The sequence below is a fragment of the Balaenoptera borealis genome (assembly GCF_965194805.1).
Source record: "Balaenoptera borealis genome assembly, chromosome: 20".
Lineage (NCBI taxonomy): Eukaryota > Metazoa > Chordata > Mammalia > Artiodactyla > Balaenopteridae > Balaenoptera > Balaenoptera borealis.
The window spans coordinates 60,966,597-60,985,330 of record NC_138879.1 but is presented as its reverse complement, the minus strand read 5'-3'; the positions used below and the strand labels follow the sequence as shown (position 1 = coordinate 60,985,330).

At 57.1% G+C, this 18,734-nt stretch overlaps 1 protein-coding gene and 1 long non-coding RNA gene across 10 annotated transcripts in view; one reads left to right on the top strand and one right to left on the bottom strand.

Annotated features, from left to right (window-relative positions):
- Positions 1-11,007: 11,007 nt before the first annotated feature.
- On the bottom strand, positions 11,008-17,096 carry LOC309619392. Its single transcript, XR_014238929.1, has 2 exons — positions 16,965-17,096; positions 11,008-14,679 (listed from the first exon to the last, which is right to left on the bottom strand). It is a non-coding gene; the product is annotated as an uncharacterized lncRNA (long non-coding RNA).
- A 123-nt stretch (positions 17,097-17,219) lies between these two features.
- The window catches only part of MPRIP (myosin phosphatase Rho interacting protein), a 127,869-nt gene continuing 126,354 nt past the window's right edge, over positions 17,220-18,734 (top strand). For 4 of the 9 annotated variants that reach the window (XM_082374484.1, XM_082374479.1, XM_082374480.1 and 1 more), the window contains exon 1: positions 17,230-17,534. In XM_082374484.1, the coding sequence (XP_082230610.1) occupies positions 17,412-17,534 (123 nt within the window). In that variant the 5' untranslated portion in view covers positions 17,230-17,411. Of the gene's footprint in view, positions 17,535-18,734 lie in introns of all 9 variants that reach the window. The other 5 variants (XM_082374486.1, XM_082374478.1, XM_082374483.1 and 2 more) reach the window with 4 other exon arrangements.

Below are 18,734 nucleotides of genomic sequence, written 5' to 3'. Positions count from 1 at the left end.
AAGTGCAAAGGCCCTGAGGCAGGAGAGAGCAGGCACTTTGAGACCCCAAAGGGAGGCAGGAGGGGAAGCGGGGAGCGGGGGGGTGGGATGGGGGGTGGAGCCTGGGGGGCCACCAGGCGTGCTTCTTCTGGGTGTGCCGCGCGCGGGAGGTCGTGGGGAGCCAGGCTGTGACCGTTCTTGAGACGCAGGCCCTGGGAGGGCTGTGGGCATGAACAGGCGTCACACAGCTGCCCTCTGCCCACTTCACACTCGAGGAAACTGAGGCTCGGAGACGGGAGGGAATTTCCCCGGTTCCCCCAGCAGCACCCTGCAGCCCCCTGATGCCAGGCTGTTCTCTGCCTCCCCCAACGCCTTGATGTGGGCCTCATGTGGCCGGGGCATCCGTGTCCCCAAGGGGGGGACGAAGGAGGGGGTGGTTTACCCACACGAGCCCCGGCCTGCGGCCCTGCGCCACGGTGTTCAGTGTTCTCGTGGCTCGGTTCGTTCAGCGTGCTCCCCGTGCTGGCCAGGGAGCAAGAACACGCAAGGACAGGGGACCGGCCGGGCCGTGGAGCCAACCAGCAGATAAAGGAGTGCACTCGGAGGCGCCCTCCTCTGCTGATCAAGGCCCGACCCCGCTCACCAGGCCAGGTGACGTGACCTTGGGTCTGACCTCACCTCCTCCTGCTACTGTCTTTTATGGGACTTCCTGACCCCTCCGGCCTCCAGGCTCCCAGCTGGAACGAGAGGATCCTTAGAGATCCTTCCAGCAAGCAGGGGCTGAAGCCCGGCCAGTGGCTCCTGGCCCCTCGCCCGTCAGCTCCACAGGGTGCCTCCCACCGAGGCCCCATCTGCACCGGCCTCTGCCCCAGCAGCTGGGCTTCCGTGGGCCTGGAACCCCTGTCGTGGCCCCTGGGGCTGGTACGCCGGGGTACCAGGGAGAAGGCCAAGAGCAAGGGTCTCTTTCACTAAGGAAGCTCCTGTCCCCTCCAGGCCTCAGTTTCCCCTGCAGTGTGGGGTGGATGAGGGGTCTGGGAGGCTGGGATGCATTCCCAGAATCCCTTGGAGTCCCGGGACCGCCCACGCCCTTTGTCCCGCGATCCTGAGAAAGGCCAGGCTGATGAGGCTGTGGGTGGGAGGAGGGGCCTGGCCGCTCAGCTGCGCTGTCGGGGCCCGGAGGTGGGGGGCAGCGGCCTGGGCCCCGGGCTGCCAGGGCACCACCCTCCCGGCATTTCAGCGAGGCCACGACGTGCCAGCCACAGAGGGCGGCCACAGTCTTATTTTGCAAGGTTTCCAGGAAAGAATGCCAAGTGGTGTAGGAGGGGAGGCGTGGCTGCCCTGGGCCCGCCCCCAGCTGGGTCCCTCTGAAGCTCCCTCCTGAGCAGCGCTAGTGTACCTTCTCCCTGGAGGATGGGACCCGCTGGCATCGTTTCTGGGCTCATCCCGTCTGGCGGGTGGGGGCCATGGTGCAGGACCACTCCCCACAACACCACCTCCAGCCCAGCCTCTCCCCTAGGCCTAGGGATGCAGTTCAGCCTCCGTGCCTAAAATTCCACCCTCGAGGCACAGTTCTTGCCAGGTAAGGCATCACCTTGGGTGAAAAATGTAGGTCTCCCTACTGTGAAATGCAAGCAGGATGGAATCCAAATGGGCTCAAGGAAACCGGCCGCTCTGCTCCGACGCCTGGCTGCGAACACCCAGAAAAAGCTGCTGCGGTCAAGCAAGCCTGACAGATGGAGCTGGTCCAGGGCCAGGGCTGCCTTGCCCAAGGAGGGCCCTGAGGGGTGCTCCCATGGGTTAGGGGAGTGGGGACCCCAGATCAGTTAGGGGGTGTCCCAGGGCCTTCCGTCGGCTGCTGGTGCCATGAGGTATGGGTGTGGGGGAAACGGAAGCCCTGAGTGCCCCCGCCCGCTGTGGGACCTCAGCCATCTTTGCCCCACTGAGCACCGTCTTTCAAAGGGGGTCATTGTGGTCCTCCTCTCAGAGCTGCTGGGAGGAGGGAGGCGAAGCCGGAGCCAGGGCCGGGCACACGCTTGGTGCTCAGTAAACGCTGGTGATGCCATAAGTTGCACATGGTCCCCAAACCCGTTAGACCTCCGAGCCTTTTTACATGGGGCACGCCCAGTGGTGCTTGGCAGTGGGATGACCCCCTTGCAAGAGGGTGAACTCCCCGTCGGTGTGTGAGGCAGGTCACCAGGGTCTGGCTGGAATGGCCTCCAGTGGCGGAGGGGGAGGCCACAGTGGCTGGGGACCCAGGCGGGGCCCTGGGAGCCTGGTGGGCCCCTTCCCACAGGGTCAAAGCCCACCACGCTCAGAAAATATCCACACTTCCTCTGAGGGCTGCCCCTGGTCTGGGCCTGTGGGAAGGCAGCCGAGGACCTGGCAGGCGGGGCTCACGGCGGGGCTGTTAAGTAGCGTCCCTGTTGCTGTGACACTGGGGTCAGGAGGAAAGCAGGACGTTGGGAGAGAGGTTCAGGAATCCTTTTTCTTTTTCCTAAGTGTTAGACCCATCTGTTCTTTAGTATGTCAGCAACCATTGTCTCCCTCCAATGCCTGGAGACTCATTCTCTGCCTCTTCCTATATATGTATATATATTTTATTTATTTATTTAATTGGTCGCACTGGGTCTTAGTTGTGGCAGGCGAACTCTTAGTTGCGGCATGCCTGTGGGATCTAGTTCCCTGACCAGGGATCGAACCTGGGCCCCCTGCATTGGGTGCGCAGAGTCTTACCCACTGAGCCACCAGGGAAGTCCCCAGTATACATATATATATATATATGTATTTTTTTAATAGTTTTTATTTTTTTTAATTTTTAAAAAAATTAAAAAATTTTTTATTTTATTTATTTATTTTTGGCTGTGTTGGGTCTTCGTTGCTGCGCGCGGGCTTTCTCTAGTTGCGGAGAGAGGGGGCTACTCTTCGTTGCGGTGTGCGGGCTTCTCATTGCAGTGGCTTCTCTTGTTGCGGAGCATGGGCTCTAGGCGCGCAGGCTTCAGTAGTTGTGGCTCACGGGCTCTAGAGTGCAGGCTCAGTAGTTGTGGCTCACGGGCTTGGTTGCTCCGAGGCATGTGGGATCTTCCCGGACCAGGGGTCGACCCTGTGTCCCCTGAATTTGCAGGCAGATTCTTATCCACTGCAGCACCAGGGAAGTCCTATATATATATATATCTTTTCCCATTTTTTTTTATTGTGGTGAAATATACACAATATAAAAGTTACCATCTTAGCCATTTTTAAGTGTACAGTTCAGTGGCCTTAATAAACACGTCCGCATCATCGTGCAACCATCAGCCCCGTCCACCTCCAGAACTTTTTCATCCTCTGAAACTGGAACTCTGCACCCATTAAACAACTCCCCCATCACCACTCCTCCCCAGCCCCTGGCACCCACCATTCTGCTTTCTGTCTCTCTGGGTTTGGCTCCTCTAGGAACTGCATGTGAGTGGGATCACACAGTATGTGTCTTTATGTGATGGGGGAAGCCCTATAGTTTTAAAATATATTGATTAGCACTAAAAAATTATGAAACCTTTCAGACATCCATAACAAATATCCATGTTCTCACCCCTTGGACTTAACAAATGTGAGCATTTTGCCTTGTTTCAGGTCTTCTTTCCAAAACCAAATTAGACTACACATCAGAGATGAGTTGATAAATAAAATGTATTCCATCCATATAACAGAAAATCATTCAGCCTTAAAAAGAAAGGAAGCACTGACACAATGCTACCACGTGGATGAACGTTGAACACATTATACTAAGTGAAAGAAGCCAGTCACAGAAGGCCACACAGCACATGATTCCACATGTGCGAAGTGTCTGCAATAGGCAAATCCATAGAGACAGAAAGCAGATGAGTAGTGTCCGGGCGTGGGGGGTGTGTGGAGAGGATGAGGAATGACCGCTTAATGGGTCCAGGGTTTCCTTTTGGGGTGAAGAAAATGCTGTAAATTTCGATCAGGGTGAGAGGTGCACAAATCTGTGAACAGAATGGAGAGCCCTGAATTGTACGTTTTAGATGAGTGAATTCTGTGACGTGTGACTTATACCTCAGTGAAGACACGTGTTAGTTTGCTGGGACTGCTGTTACAAAGTCCGACACGCTGCGTGGCTTCAACACCAGAACCTCCTGTCCCCCGTCTGGAGGCCGGAGCCCATCCAGGTGTCGCGAGGCTGGTCCTGCTGCAGCCGTGATGGGAGGAGCCGTCCCGGCCTCGCCCCCCGGAACTGCAGACGGCCGTCTTCTGTGACGCGTGTCTGTCTCTGTGTCCAAATTTCCCCTTTTTAAAAGGACACCTGTTATGTTGGATTAGGGCGCCATCTCAATGACCTCGTTTTAACCTCATGATCCCTGTAAAGACCCCATCTCCAAGTAAGAAGACGTTATCATCCTTCCTGGCACGTGGTTATTGACACAGAATCCAGGAGGATTGAGGGCTGGGGCACCCGGAGGAGCCGGCCCAGGGTCCTGGTCGAGGCCCTCACAAGCTGTGCAACTTGGGGAGGTCACGTCCTGACGGAGGAAGGAGCTGGCCTGTCGGCCCCTGGCAAGAGACCAAGTTGGCAACATCTGCTCCGGCCAGCCGGCCTGCCCAGCCCAGCCCAGCCCAGCGGCCGCCTGCGGATTGCCGAGTGAACACATGTGGAATAAGCGTCTCATGGCTCGTGGTATAAATCTTCCCTCATTGATGACAGCCAGTCACTGGACCGTTCTCCAGGCCAGGCCCCCTGCTCAGTGCTTTACTCCCGGCCCGCCCTGCGGGCCCCTATTGTCCAGGAGTGGGCTCCCCCCTCCCCCCAGAGGTGGGGGCCCAGCCTGGCAGGGATGGTGCCTCCCCCAGGCCGCTGCTCCAAGGAGCAGCAAGATTCAAGCCAGGCTCCAGAGCCTGTGCTTCTTTTTTCAGAGTTACTCAGTTTTAAAACTCGTAACTTCCACACCATAAAGCACATAGATCTGGCGTGTAGCTCACATGCGCGTGGCACCCAGATGGGGACCCAGCGTCTTCTTTCAGCTCTGTCCTTGCTGTTGGTTCATCAGCATTTATCCTGACCCCTCCCTTTGCAGGTGAGGAAGTGAGACCTACGGGGACGTCACTTGCCCGAGGTCACAGCAAGAGCAGGACGGTGCTGGGACTCGAGCCCCATGTTCTCTGGGCCCACCATGCACTCCGTCTGGGCGGGATCTGGGGTCCCCGTGATGCCGAGAGCTGTCTGCTGGGGGCTGTGCGGGCTGTGAGTCCCGGCCCCCTGTACACTAGCTCTGCGAAAGGGCGCAGGTGTCCCAGGCCTCCACTTCCCCGTCTGCAGAAGGGGCATGATGATAGCACGTCCTCCTCGGGGGTGTCGGAAGGGCTAGAACACGCCTGCGTTGGGGAAGCGTTACACACATGATTTTACAACACGGGTTTTTAAAATATATTTATTATTTTTATTTTTTTAAATAAATTTATTTTATTTAGTATTTTATTTTTGGCTGCGTTGGGTCTTTGTTGCTGGGTCTTCGCTGCTGCGCGTGGGCTTTCTCTTGTTGCGGCGAGCGGGGGCTACTCTTCGTTGTGGTGCGCGGGCTTCTCATGGCGGTGGCCTCTCTTGTTGCAGAGCACGGGCTCTAGGCACGCGGGCTTCAGTAGTTGTGGCTCGCAGGCTCAGTAGTTGTGGCTTGCGGGCTCTAGAGCACAGGCTCAGTAGCTGTGGCGCATGGGCTTAGTTGCTCCGCGGCATGTGGGATCTTCCCGGACCAGGGCTCGAACCCGTGTCCCCTGCATTGGCAGGCGGATTCTCAACCACTGCGCCACCAGGGAAGCCCCGCGGATTGTTTTTCACTCTCATTATAAAGTCTCAGTGTGTGGCGGAAAGATCAGATAGTGCTGGTCGTCATTCCTGGAGCCGCTCAGGCCGTCTTGGTTGGTGGGGGGGGCCTTCCCCCAGCACCTCCCCGGCTGCCCTCTCGGCCTGGATGGTCCGACGGCCTCCACCTTCACCTCCGGGTGCGGTCGGGAAGGAATCCCGGGAGATGGCTCACAATGAGCTGCATTCTTCGGAGAGGCTGCCCTGTCCACAGTCCAGCCCGCTGATGTAAGCCTGGGGCGCGGCCAAGCGCATGCAGGGGGCAGGTCTGCAGCCCCGTGACCTGACCGTGACCCAGGGAGCCACACGCGTGCCCAGGGCTCGGGCTGCCAGGCGGCCCAGCTGAGGCCACCGTGGGTACGACTCTCAGCTGTGCCTCTTTCCTTGGCTGCGTGACTCTGAGCTGCAGGGTCCCATCCTGAACCGCAGGCCAGTCCCCTGGAGAGGCCACACCTCAGGTCAGCCCCGAGGTTGGGCAGGGCAGGAAGCGGAGGCCTGAGGCTGAGGGGAGAGCTGTCACGTGGGAGGTGTGCCCGCAGCCTCGCCAGCTGCTGGCTCTGGGACCAGCCGGGCCCCTCCAGGCCAGGCCCACTGCACACCCTAGGCACCTGGGCCAGTGACCTCCCACCCCTCCCGCTCCCTGGGATCCACGACCCCTCCCTCCAGGCCGTGGCGGGTGGTGGCAGCGGGCCCTGCTCCCTGGGCCATCCGGTCACTCCAGGAGCCTCCGGAGCCTCTCCCACGGCCCAGGCAGTTTTAGAAGGAAACTTGGGGAGGGGGTGTTGCACAGAAGGAAGCAAGACGCACAACAGCTCCGTCTGCACAGAGCGGACCGTCCGGTACGGGAGGCATGAGATTTCAGAGTGAGGTGCCGACCCATGAGGGTGAGAAGGGCCCCGGGAGCACGTTCCAGGCAGAGAGAGGGGTGGGGCAGAGGTCCTGGGGGAGGGAGTGTCGGGCGTTTGGGGAGCAGACAGCAGGCCTCTGCCCACCGCTGAGGACGGGGCTTACCTGTCCCGATCTTAGGGCCTTGGGGGCCCCTCCACGAGTGATGCACGGCTATGCCGTCTGCTGTTTTTAGAGAGGACGTTCTTCCTAAGACGGAACCAAAGCCTCTCCTCTCGACGTGAACCCTCAGCTTCTCTTCTAGGCCCCCTGGACCCAGAGCAAGCGGGTTCCTGCGGCTGCCTCCTCACCAGCTCCAAGGTTACCATCGTGGTGGGGAAGTGAACGAAACACCCGGTGACCTAATGCATCTTCCCATGAACCCAAGACAACCAGATGGGCCTGTTTTATCAGCCTCGGACTCAGTGAGAGGAGCCGAACTCTGGAAGAGCAGCTGGACCCAGGGCAGCGAGGGAGGCTGGGGTAGTGGTCTGAGTGCTCCGTACAGGGACTGCAGGGCTTTCAGTCAGCCTGTGGGGGAGGGGAAACAGTGGACGGTACTAGTGAGGGTGTTCAAGTGAGTGCCCAGTAACCGAGAGGAGAGAGGGGAGCTTGGGGATCAAGTGAACCTTCGCTATGTTTATGGTCTGTCTCTGTGACTAGAGTATAAGCTCCATGAGGGCAAGGGTTGTGTCTGTCTGGTCCATGCCTGTATCCCCAGGGCCTGGCTACAGTAGGTGCTCAGAACATGTTTGTTGAATGAATGAATGACTCCTGTGGGCTGTGAACCCTGGTGCTACCCAGCTCTCTGAAGGAAATGCCACTTCTGCTGGGGACTTGCTGTGTGACCTCAGGTCAGGATCTTGCCCTCTCTGGGCTCAGTGTCCTAATCTGTAAAACAGGGGACTGGACCAGAGGGTCTCCAAGGGTCCCTCTGGCCTAAGTCTCTGAGGCTTCCTGCGTCTGTTACTCACCCCAGCTCACCCCCCCCATTCACCCATCGCCTCAATCCCCCACCCCTCCCCCAGCCCCCCCCCCAGCCCACCTGTAAACAAATGGCCTTCAGGCAGTACCTTGGTGGGCTGTGGGGGCTGTGTCTTGGATCAAAGACTCTTCGAAGGCCAAAGGCAGGGGGCCCCCAGGAGCCACGCCAAGGCAGGCTGGTGGCTGCAGTGTGGAGCGGATGCAAAGGAGTGGACTCTGGGGCCTCCAGGCCTGGACTCTGCAGCTGGCCCACCCTTGGCCTTCTCACCCTATGCCTGGGGCTCGGGGGCTGGCGGGGGTGCTTGGACCTATGTGCTTCTTACAGGGACTTGCAGGAACCAGGGAATTGAGAAGCTGGTGCTGATTGTGACCCCTAACCCCCAAACCCTGACCCCTGACCTCCAGTATCCAACACTCCCACGTACATGCACACATATGTACACTCAGTGGACACACACACAGTTACAGACACTAACATACACTCGCACAGAGGCACGGACACACCCGAGACGCCCACACATACAAGAGACATACGAGCAAACACAACTAAACAGAGCAGACACACACGCACGCACGTGTGCACACGTGGTATAAACACACAGGCAGTCCCACAGAAACACAGACATGTAGGCATTGGGGCCAGCCAGCCAGGGCACCTGCCCACAGACACGTAAACGCAGAGGATCATCTCACACGCATACAACAGAGACACACATGTGCGCATCTGCACGACGCACACTCACACTCACGGTTGTGGACCCACGGACGAACGCGCCAATACTCATGTAGGTACGTAGCATGGCCATGCCTGTGTACACTCTCAAAGACGGCCAGACCCGCCCAGACGTGCACAGGCACGGACACCTGAGGGGATGCCGGATCCATCACTCACACGCACACGCGCACACACAGGCACAGTGACCTGCCCAACAGAGGGGCAGCACCAGCCACGTGGGCCCCGAGCACACCTCCGTCCCAGCCTGGCCGTGTGCAGGGCCGAGGCCGGGAAAGTGGCAGCCCACCCCAGCCCCGACCCCGGGGAGCTGGCAGTCCTCCAGGCCCAGGAGCAGAGGGGTGCCAAGGTGGGGCGGCCCCACTAGCGCCCGGGTTGCCTGCCTCTTGGCGCCCAAGCCCTCTTCTCCTTGGCTGTGTGACCCTGGAGGCCTTCTCCCCATGGCCGAGTGGGTCCTAGAGATTTGGGTAGCAGCCTGGATTTCGATTTCTTTGGGAGAATAAGATCCGTCGGGACTGGTTCCAGGTCCTGTAGGACAACCGGCTGGAGCTGTGAGGCTGCTGCCCATTTCAGGACGGTGGGCACCAGCCCACCTCTCCCCCTGGCCCCGGGGCTGCAGCCCTGGGAGTCTGTGCACCCAGACCTCATTCTCCTGCGTGTGTGTGCGTGTACATCCGTTCATGTATGTGCACACACCTTGTCAGGGATTTTTTTACAGAAAAGGGCTCATTCAGCAAAAACTGTATGAGACCAGACACAGATTTCCCCTTTAATATATCATGTATACATTCTTATGCTAAGAAATATCTACCTTCAGGAATTCCCCGGCTGTCCAATGGTTAGGACTCCGAGCTTTCACTGCCTGGGCCTGGGTTTGATCCCTGGTTGGGAAACTATCCTGGAAGCCGAGGGGTGGGGCCTTTAAAAAAAAAAAGAAATATCTACCTTCTGGCTCTTTAAAATACTACTACATTTTGGAACAATTTAGATTTGCAGCAAAGAGAGCACAAAGTGCTCCCATCCACGCTTTACCCAGCTTCCCTGAACGTGAATGTCTTACTTAACCATGGCACATTCGCCGAAACTAAAAAATTAACATCAGTGAATTATTATTATTATTAAAAAAAAATTTATTTACTTATTTATCTGACTGTGTTGGGTCTTAGTTGCGGCACATGGGCTCTTCGTTGTGGCACGTGGGCTCTCTAGTTGTGGCATGCTGGCTCTAGCACGCACGGGCTTAGTTGCCCTGTGGCATGTGGGATCTTAGTTCCCCAACCAGGGATCGAACCCGTGTCCCTGGCAGTGGAAGGTAGATTCTTAACCACTGGACCACCAGGGAAGTCTCAACATTAGTAAATTATTATTAACTAAACTAGGGGCTGTATTAGGATTTTGCAAGTTTTTCCACGACTGTCCTTTTCCTGTTCCAAGACCCTGTCCAGGACCCCATACGGCATTCAGGCCAAGCTGTTTCCTTTCCTCCTGTTTTGTGACCTTGACAACTTTGAAGGGCACCGCTCAGGCATCTTGTAGAACGTGGGTCCGTTGGGTTTGTCTGATGTTTTTCTCACGAAGAGACTGCGGTTAACGGTTTTGTGGGGAGACCCTTCTCACTGCATCCCATCCGGGTACCTGACGTCCACATGATTTATCACTGCTGGTGTCCAGGGGCGGAGCATCTGCTGGGCTTCTCCACTGTAAACTACTGTTGTCTGCTTTCCTGCTCCATGCTCTGGACGCCGGTCGTGAAGTCAAGCCACACTCGAGGGAAGGGGGAGTATTGTGCGTTACCACAACCTGGTTTCAAATGACAGGGACAGCATTCCATTTGACGGATCTGCTGTCGTTTATTGAGCTGGGACCCTAATGCCTTACACTTCTGTTGCTTTCGGTTTTTCCTTTTACAAACAAAGCAGCAAAGAACAACGCTGGAGCTCAACCTCACATTCAACAAATATTTTCCAAGCAGCCTCTCTGTGGCAGGCGCGGCACACCCGTCCAACAGTGTCCGCCTCTCTCTTTCATCTTGTTTTCCTAGAACAAATTCATGCGTTGGGACTGCTGGGTCAAAGATAAGCATATTTTTAAGGCTTTTGATAAGTGTCACTAAACAAACCTGCAGGAGAGTTGTACCAGTCTGTCTGTCCTCTGGGTTGGCTTTCTTTTCTTTTTCAACCTTTATTATTATTATGATGATGAAAATAACTCACGTTTTTATGAGATAACGGGAAATTACCGAACATAAGATATTAAAGAATTATTATTTTTTTAGGTGTGATCATGGTTTGTGGCTGCTCTAAAAAAATAGTCCTTGGGACTTGCCTGGTGGTGCAGTGGTTAAGGCTCCGTGCTCCCAATGCAGGGGGCCCAGGTTTGATCCCTGGCCGGGGAACTAGGTCCCACATGCATGCCGCAGCTGGGAGTTCGCACGCCTCAACTGAGGAGCCTGCGTGCTGCAACTAAGACCCAGCGCAACCAAATAAATAAATAAATGTTAAAAAAAAATCCTTAAAAAAAAATAGTCCTTATCTTTTAGAGACACACGTTCAAGTATTTTTTGTGTGTGTGTGTGTGTGCAACTTGCTTTATTGCAATATTCATTTTATTGCAGTGGTCTGGAACCAAACCCACAATATCTCCAAGGTATGCCTGTGTATGATCTTTGCACACGTTGAAGTACTTACGGAAGAATGGTATGAGTTTGGGGTCTGCTCTAATATAACATGGGAGGGGAGGGGAGGAGGGTGCCTGAAACGAGGCTCTTCCTGAGCTGGATTGTCGAAGCTGGGGGTGGGGACGCCAACCTTCATCACATGACTCTCTATAAAAACCAAAAGTTTGTTTTAAAAAATTTACACACATGATATAAATCAATAGCATAACTGAGAGTCCACGTTCTTGTTCCTCCCAGGGTTAATTTCAACTGTTTGGTGTCTGCGCCTCTAGACCTTCTCTGTGCAAATACTATGTATATCGGCTCTGTATCTACTTAAGACAGGAAGGAACTACCAAGACACACACCATTTTCCTACCAGCTTTTAAACTTCACCTTACGTTGCGGACGGCTGGCCACTTCAACCCTCTCATTCCTTACTAGCTTCACGGTGCTCCCCTGTATCAAAGAACCATCATTTATTTATCGGATCCTCCGGTGGTGGCCAGCTGGCCTGTCTCCACGGTTCTGCTCTTGAGAACAGTCACGCCCTGAGCATCCTTGTGTGTAACATACCTTTGTGCATGTGAGCAACTCCACACCTCTCTTTCTAGAGGGAATCACTAGGTCAAAGGGTGCGCATGCTTAAAATTTTAATAGAATGGCTAAATTGCCCTCCTGCTGGACTTTGTATGTCCAGTACCTGTCATTCTCTCCAAGTGCATTTCTGAGGACTGTCGTCATTCGGTGTCTGCAGGAGTCAGAGCTGGAAGTGGCTTCCATGATCCTCTGATCTCCTTCCAGGGCAGCCGCACCTGAGCCCCGGGGAAGGGCGGGGCCCACCTGCCCACAGCGCCCTTGGCTGGGGTTGAGTAGAGCAGTGGTTATGGATATGCTGCCCATGTCTGAATTAGGCCTCACCATTTACTGGTTGTATGACCTTGAGTGATGTCCTCGACCTTCCTGGGCCTCAAGTTTCCTCACCTGTAAGCTGGGAGTAATACTAACCCCAGGCGGCAATCAGGGAGGGGCTAGTAAGCTGCATTTGGACCATTTGGGTCCAAAATGGGTCCATTTGGGTCCATTTGGGGGACTGCTGGAGGATGGGAGGTTAATAAGGACCCCCATCAGGCACCACTTGGCACTGCCAGAACTGCCTTCGAATGATGGTAGTTGGGTTTAGTGAGATTATATGTGATGGAACCTAGTACCCAGCATAGAGCACACTGACAGCGCTCCGTGACCACGGAACCCCGAGAGCCGACGTGATGGCAGACAGGGGCTAGACCAGGACCAGGGAGACCCACCTTCCTGAGAGACTGGCCAGGACAGTGAGGCCTGACCGACAGAAAAAGAGGGGAGCCAAGGAAGAGGGCTGACCTGGCCCCCCGCTTGTTATTGTAAATAAAGTTTTATTGGAACACAGCCTCACCCACGTACTTATGTATTGTCTATGAAGCCTCCACGGGACAACAACAGAGGGGGGTACTTGCGACGGAGACCACGTAGCCTGCAAAGCCTAAAATACAAGCTCACCAACCCCGACATAGAGGTTCTAGGCATAATAATAAAAGCTGAAAGTTTCGGAGCAGTTACTGTTTCAGATATCAAACTAGACACGTCACGTGTATGAATATATTTTGTCCTCACACAATAACCTATGAGTAGACGCTTTTTGTGGCAGCCAGTCTCAAGGGGCCCTGGTGAAGCTCACGGAAACTCACGGGGACTCAGGCCCTGGGGCAGTGCCCGGGGCTGGGGCAGCCGTGCCGACTCACAGAAGGCGGAGGGACTTTGAGACGCCTGCTGGCTTCCGCCTCCCCCTCCTGGAGCACTTTGGGGATCCCTGAGCTACGGGGAGAGCCTGGGCACCGTCCCACTGTGCTCACACTAGACCCCCAGGCCAGGCCAGCAGAACCGCTCCGGGGCCCAGTCAGCCCACACAACCAAGAGAGGCAATAAAGCAGCGGCCGGTCACGAGCTGGGTCGGTGGGTGGCTTCGTGCAGCCATGTGACCTCCTGGGCCCTCCCAGGCTGGAGACCCCGCGGCCTGTCCCTCCCACTCTCCCTGAACCAGTGGGCCGCGCCCCTGCCCCTACAGTAACCCCCTCGAGGAGTTTTTCCAGATGCCGATTAAATCCGAATATCTGGGAATCGGGGCCCAGAGTAGGTATTTTTTAAATCGCTCAAGACTGGAGAACCACAGCTCCGTCACTGTTTCCAAAACTCACTTAAAGATCAGGCAGGCCTGGCAACCCAGGGCTTCCGGAGCGCCGACAGGCCCTGGTTCAGCATTTCCGGGGGAGGCCCCGTGAGCTGGAGAAGCAACACATCCCCCAGGTGAATCTTATTACCAAGTTAGGAAGCAAAGGGGGAGAGGAGGGCCAGCCCCCAGATTGGAGGACTGTCCGGGAGTTTCCTGTTCTGTGAAACACACGCTCACCAAATGCCCAGCTGTGCCCTCTTGGGTGGTCCCAACAGAAGCAAGTGCTTATGTGGGCCAGAGTCAGGCCAAAGGGTGCCCCTCCGAGCCTTACTCACCACAGCCCAGACGGGGGACATTTGCGGGGCCGCCCAGCCAGCGGACTCTGAGGCAGCGGTGAGAAAGCATGAGGCACTGACACACATGACGGCACGGGGTCCACAGACCCACAGTCGAGTGAGAAAGCCAGACACAGTGCACATTCCACTCACATGCGGTTCAAGGGCAGAGTAGACTGACCCACGGTGACCGAGGTCAGAGCAGTTACCTCTGTGAGTGTGTCCACATGGGGGTTCCATAGCTGGGTCTAAGAGTGGATACGCACACGTGTGCACGCACAAGTCCCGCTCCTTACAGGATGCTGTCAGGTGCGCAGAGCAGGACTTGCCTGCATTTGGAGCCCAGGTGAGAGAGCTTTGCTTGCTTGCCTGTTTATTGCCTATTTGAGCTTTACATTATCCACAGAGATGTCTGCAGTGAACAGATCATAAGTGTACAGCCCAATGAATGTTTCTGTGTTCATGTGCAGTATTTGACCTTGTCCCAAGTGCTGTTCTAGGATCCCGGAGACAGAAACCAAGGCTGTAAGATGCCCTGTTCGCGTGGGTTTTATACTCTGGTGGGGGAGAGACAACAATACGAGACAGAACGGTCCGTTTTCGTTGGTTCACGCTTTGTGAGTGCCTACCACATGCCAGGCAGTGAAGCAGGCGTGGAAATGCAGCCGGAACCACGACCCAGCCCTGCTCGGACGGTGCCACAGTCTGGTCATGTCTGGAGAGCAGCACTTGGAAGGGTTAAGTCCACCTGTCCCTCCTGAATATTTCCCGAAGTCTCCCACTGACTCTGTCCTAACTCAAGCCTCTACCTTCGCTGCTCCGTGGCCTGTCGGAATAGTTTCCCAATCAGTCATGTTTCCAGTCTCCACCTCTGCTTCGTTCTCCAGGCCAACAGCCCTTCTTCAGTGTTCAATCTAAAGACTTCACTTGATGGTTCCCTACTGCCCAGGCAGCTCTGGGGTCTGTCTGTGTGGGCTTGAATCCTCACTTGGGGAGTGCATGTTGTGACCACAGGCAGCTTCTTTAAACGCCCTGAGCCTCGTGTGTTTTCTGTAAAATGGAGACAAAACAACAATAATAATGATAAACACCAACACCTCTCCCTGAAGAGGTTGACCTTTAATCTACCATAATAGGTATTCATTCAGCGAGGGCTAAACCTGTGCGAGCACCATCTGTTTACTCTTCCTCATCACTCTCACCTCTCTGTGCTACTTCTGTCTGGAGTGCCTTCCCTCTGCCTTCTCCTGGCTGGTTCTTATTCAGCTCAGGTCTCAGCCCGGCACTGCCTCCACCAAGGAGCCCTCCCTGAAGCCGCAGACAGAGCTGGGTGCCCTTGCCTGGACCCTCACAACACCCCGGATTGAATTTGTCCGTCTGCCCTCTGTTCTTATTTATCTCCACTTGCTCAAGTGTGAGCTCCTCCCAGGCAGGCCCAATTCAAATGCCTCTTTATGCCCCCAGCTGCAGACCCTTGCCATTCAAGGCAGGCACTGGATGTGTCCGCTGACTTGAGCGGAATATGCCAAGCATTTTTTTTTCTTTTTATTATTTATTTATTTGGCAGCCCCATGTGGCATGCGGGATCTTAGTTCCCCGACTAGGGATTGAACCCATGGCCCCTGCAGTGGAAGCGTGGAGTCTTAACCACTGGACCTGCAGGGAAGTTCCCCAAGGATTTTCTTAAGGGAAGGGGCCTTTGAGTTGGCCTTGAGGCATGGGTAGGACTTTAAAAAGTTATTTTAAAACAAGTTATACATGCACACAATATCAAATCCAAAGAAACAAAAGGGCTCACAGTGAAAATTAAAAGTAGGTCACCTCTCACCACCCAGCTCCCTCCCCAGAGGCCACCATTGGTGTCAGTTTCTGAGTATTCTGTGCAATTGTCTGTGTTCCCCACCACACACACACTTTTTTATTTTGTAAAAATTTGAACCAACAGAAAAGTTGCAAGGATAGGACAATAAACACCTTTTGCTTGGATTGACCAATTAACATTTTGGCACATTATGCTAAATATTTGATAGGCATTATATCATGTAATGCTAACAACAAACACATAATCATGCCAATTTTGTAGATGAGGTAACTGAGGCAGCAGGCAGGTGAAGGCACTCGCCCCAGGTCAAGAGCTGGCCTTCCCCCTTAGGTGGCCACAGGATTTTGATCCACCTTTCTTCAGCTGTCTTGGGAGGAAAGTATTTTCTTACACTGACTTGAAATTCACCTCCCCGGGCCGTTCACCGGATGCTCAATGGAAAAGTACACAGCCCTGGAAGCAGTTGCTGATTCTCCTAAAACCTTCCATTCCCTTAGCAACAGCTGCTGTCGCTGCCACTGACACATGCTTCAGTGTCACCTCCTCTGTGAGGGCTGAGTTGGCTCACCCCCCGTTTGGAAACTCCCATGGTAGACTCCTGGCTGCCAGCAGGTTGACCTTTACACGCGCCCGAGCTTGGAACCCGAGGCGTGGGGTGCCCTGGCCCTCGGGAACCCCTCAGCCTTATCCGTCCTGCTCCTTCCTCTGCTACCTCCACCCCAGCCCCTCTCGACCTCTCACCTTCTGCTTGAATTTCCCCTCCTCCCTGAGGCCGCCCCTAATTTCCCCAAGGAGCCCCCTCTCTTGGCTGCTGAGCCTTCTGCCTGCGCCCCCTTTACAGTCTTCTCCAAGTGGTCTTCTGGCCAGGAGACTGGGCAGTGGACGATTGCAGTGACAGTTGGCCCGCCTAGTAGACCCCGCACACGCACACATCGGAGCCTTATTTTCCTCAAGCACGTAGTGGGGACCGGAATGCCTGGCTCAGTACCTGGCACTGCGTCAGCCCTTACTAATCTCCTGCAATAGAACTGACAGCTCTTCCGGGCTGACATCTCCAAGTCACCCCCCACCCCCGCCGCCTCCCAAACCCTACGTCCCTCTCCTTAACTTCTCTGCGCCTCAGTGTCCGCCCTCATAAGATGGGGATGGGGATGGGGAGGCTGTGAGCTTTCACTGAGCTCATGCATATCAAGTACTTGGAACAGTATGTAGCCTTGCTGACCGCCACGCGGGGCCGGCGCATAGTGGGTGTCAAACTAATCGTCTCCGCGTGGGCGCGGGACCGCGAGGTTGCAGGAGCTGTTTGCAGAGCCAGCCCGCCGTCCCCGTCCCCGCCCCCGTCCCCGCCCCCGCCTGCAGGGCCCGCCCCGCCTTCATGCCCCGCCCCTCTCGCAGGCCGCGCCCCCCGCCCGCAGGCCCCGCCCACGCAGCTGTCAGGACCGGCGGCCGCGCGCCCGTCCACCAAGCCTGAACGCCCCACCACGCCCCGCCTTACTTCGCCTACACAAGTTACCTTGCGCCTGGCCGCCTTTTGTCCCACCCCCGGCTCCCATTGGCCAGGGCGTTTCTTTGTTAGCCGGGACGCGTCGCTGCCATTGGCCCGCCGGGCCGCCGATCGCGCCGGGAAGCGGCCCCGCCCCGCGCCCCGCCACGCCCCGCGCGCTGGCCTGTCGCTCCCTCGCTCGCGCCTGCCGTCCTGGAGTGCGCCCGGCGTTCCGCTCCCCTTCGCTGCGGCTGAGGGCGGCGCGGGCACCGAGCGCGGGGATCGGCGGGGCGGCGGCGGGAGCGGGAGTGGGCGCGCGAGGCCGCGTCCATGGGCCCGGGACCGGCGGGCGGCGGCGGCGGCGGCGGCGCGGGCGGGCGGCGGGGGCCGCGCGCTCTGTGAGGCGCCGGCCTGCGTGCGCGGCTGGAGGCGGCGGCCGGGGATGCGGCGGCGCCCGGCCTGAGCCCGTTCCCGGCCATGTCGGCGGCCAAGGAGAACCCGTGCAGGAAATTCCAGGCCAACATCTTTAACAAGAGCAAGTGTCAGAACTGCTTCAAGCCCCGCGAGTCGCATCTGCTCAACGACGAGGACCTGACGCAGGTGAGCGGGCGGCGCGGGCGGGGCGGACAAAGCGGCGCCCGCGGGACGGAGCGGCGCCCTCCGCTCGCCGCCCGGTGACTCATGCGTTTCGGCGGCTCGAGGCGCCCGGCCGAGCGCGGGAACAAAGCGCGGGGCCACACTCGGCCGCCCGGCTCCGCGCCCTCTCCCTCCGGCGGCCACCGGGCGGGGGCGGCCTGGGTCCGGGTCTCGCTCTGGGCCGCGACCCGGGGCCGCCGGCGGGGGAGAGGCTAGCACGGCCTCCCCGCCCCCAGGGTCGCCGCTCCCGGCCGCGTCTCCGTCCCTCGTCCCTGGGGGGCTTCGCACGCTTTGGCGGCGGAAACCCGCCCACGGCGCGGCGCCGGACCGTCCCGCGTGCCCCCGGCGCGGGTCCTGGGCCCGGCCGGCCCTTCCGGAGCTGGGCTCTGCGGCTCCGCGCGGCCACTCCCGCTTTCCCGGCCGGGCCCGCCCCCCCCCCCCCCGGCCTCTCCCCAGCCTCCGTCTCCCCAACCGCCACGAGCTTTCCCTGGTCCCCCTGCGCGAGGCCGGGAGCCCTTTCCCGTTCCAGCCCAGCTGACTTCGTCGTGGGCGCTCCTTCCACCGACACGCTGCTTCGGAGCGGACCGGCCTGGCCGTTTCTCTTGCTGCGAAGTGTTTACACGGCCGGCCGAGTCGGTGGCGGGGCAGGGGTGACGGCCTGGGACCGGCTGCCTTCCCCAGGGGCCAGAAAGAAACTTCTGGTACCCGAGACCCAGAGCTTCACCCGGCACCCAGGGCTGCGGAGTCAGAGCGTTAGGACGGCAGGGTCCGTGTCCTGGTGGTGTGCCGGGCTGTGGTGGGCTTCTGAGGGAGATGCCCTCCTCTCCCCTGGACGCCTTGCCCTGGGAAGCAGTTCATGTGGCCGTGAGGGTCCTGGACCAGGAGTCAGGGGACCGAACTTCTAGGCTTGGCTGTCACTTGTAGCTGCGTGACCTTGAACAAGTCCCATTTCCTCGATACAGTTTATTTTCCTTCTCTGTAAATTGGGAGCAGGGATCCCTGGCTCTCCTGCCTCACTAGGCTGTTGTGAAAAGCAAGGCATGACATCGTATGAAACTTTTTCTTCTTGCAGTTTAAAAAACAAATGAACAAGAAGCACCTACAGAATAGTAAACTTGGATTTAGGAAGTTTCTGGCTTGGCAAGGGTTATTCTGAGAGAGTTG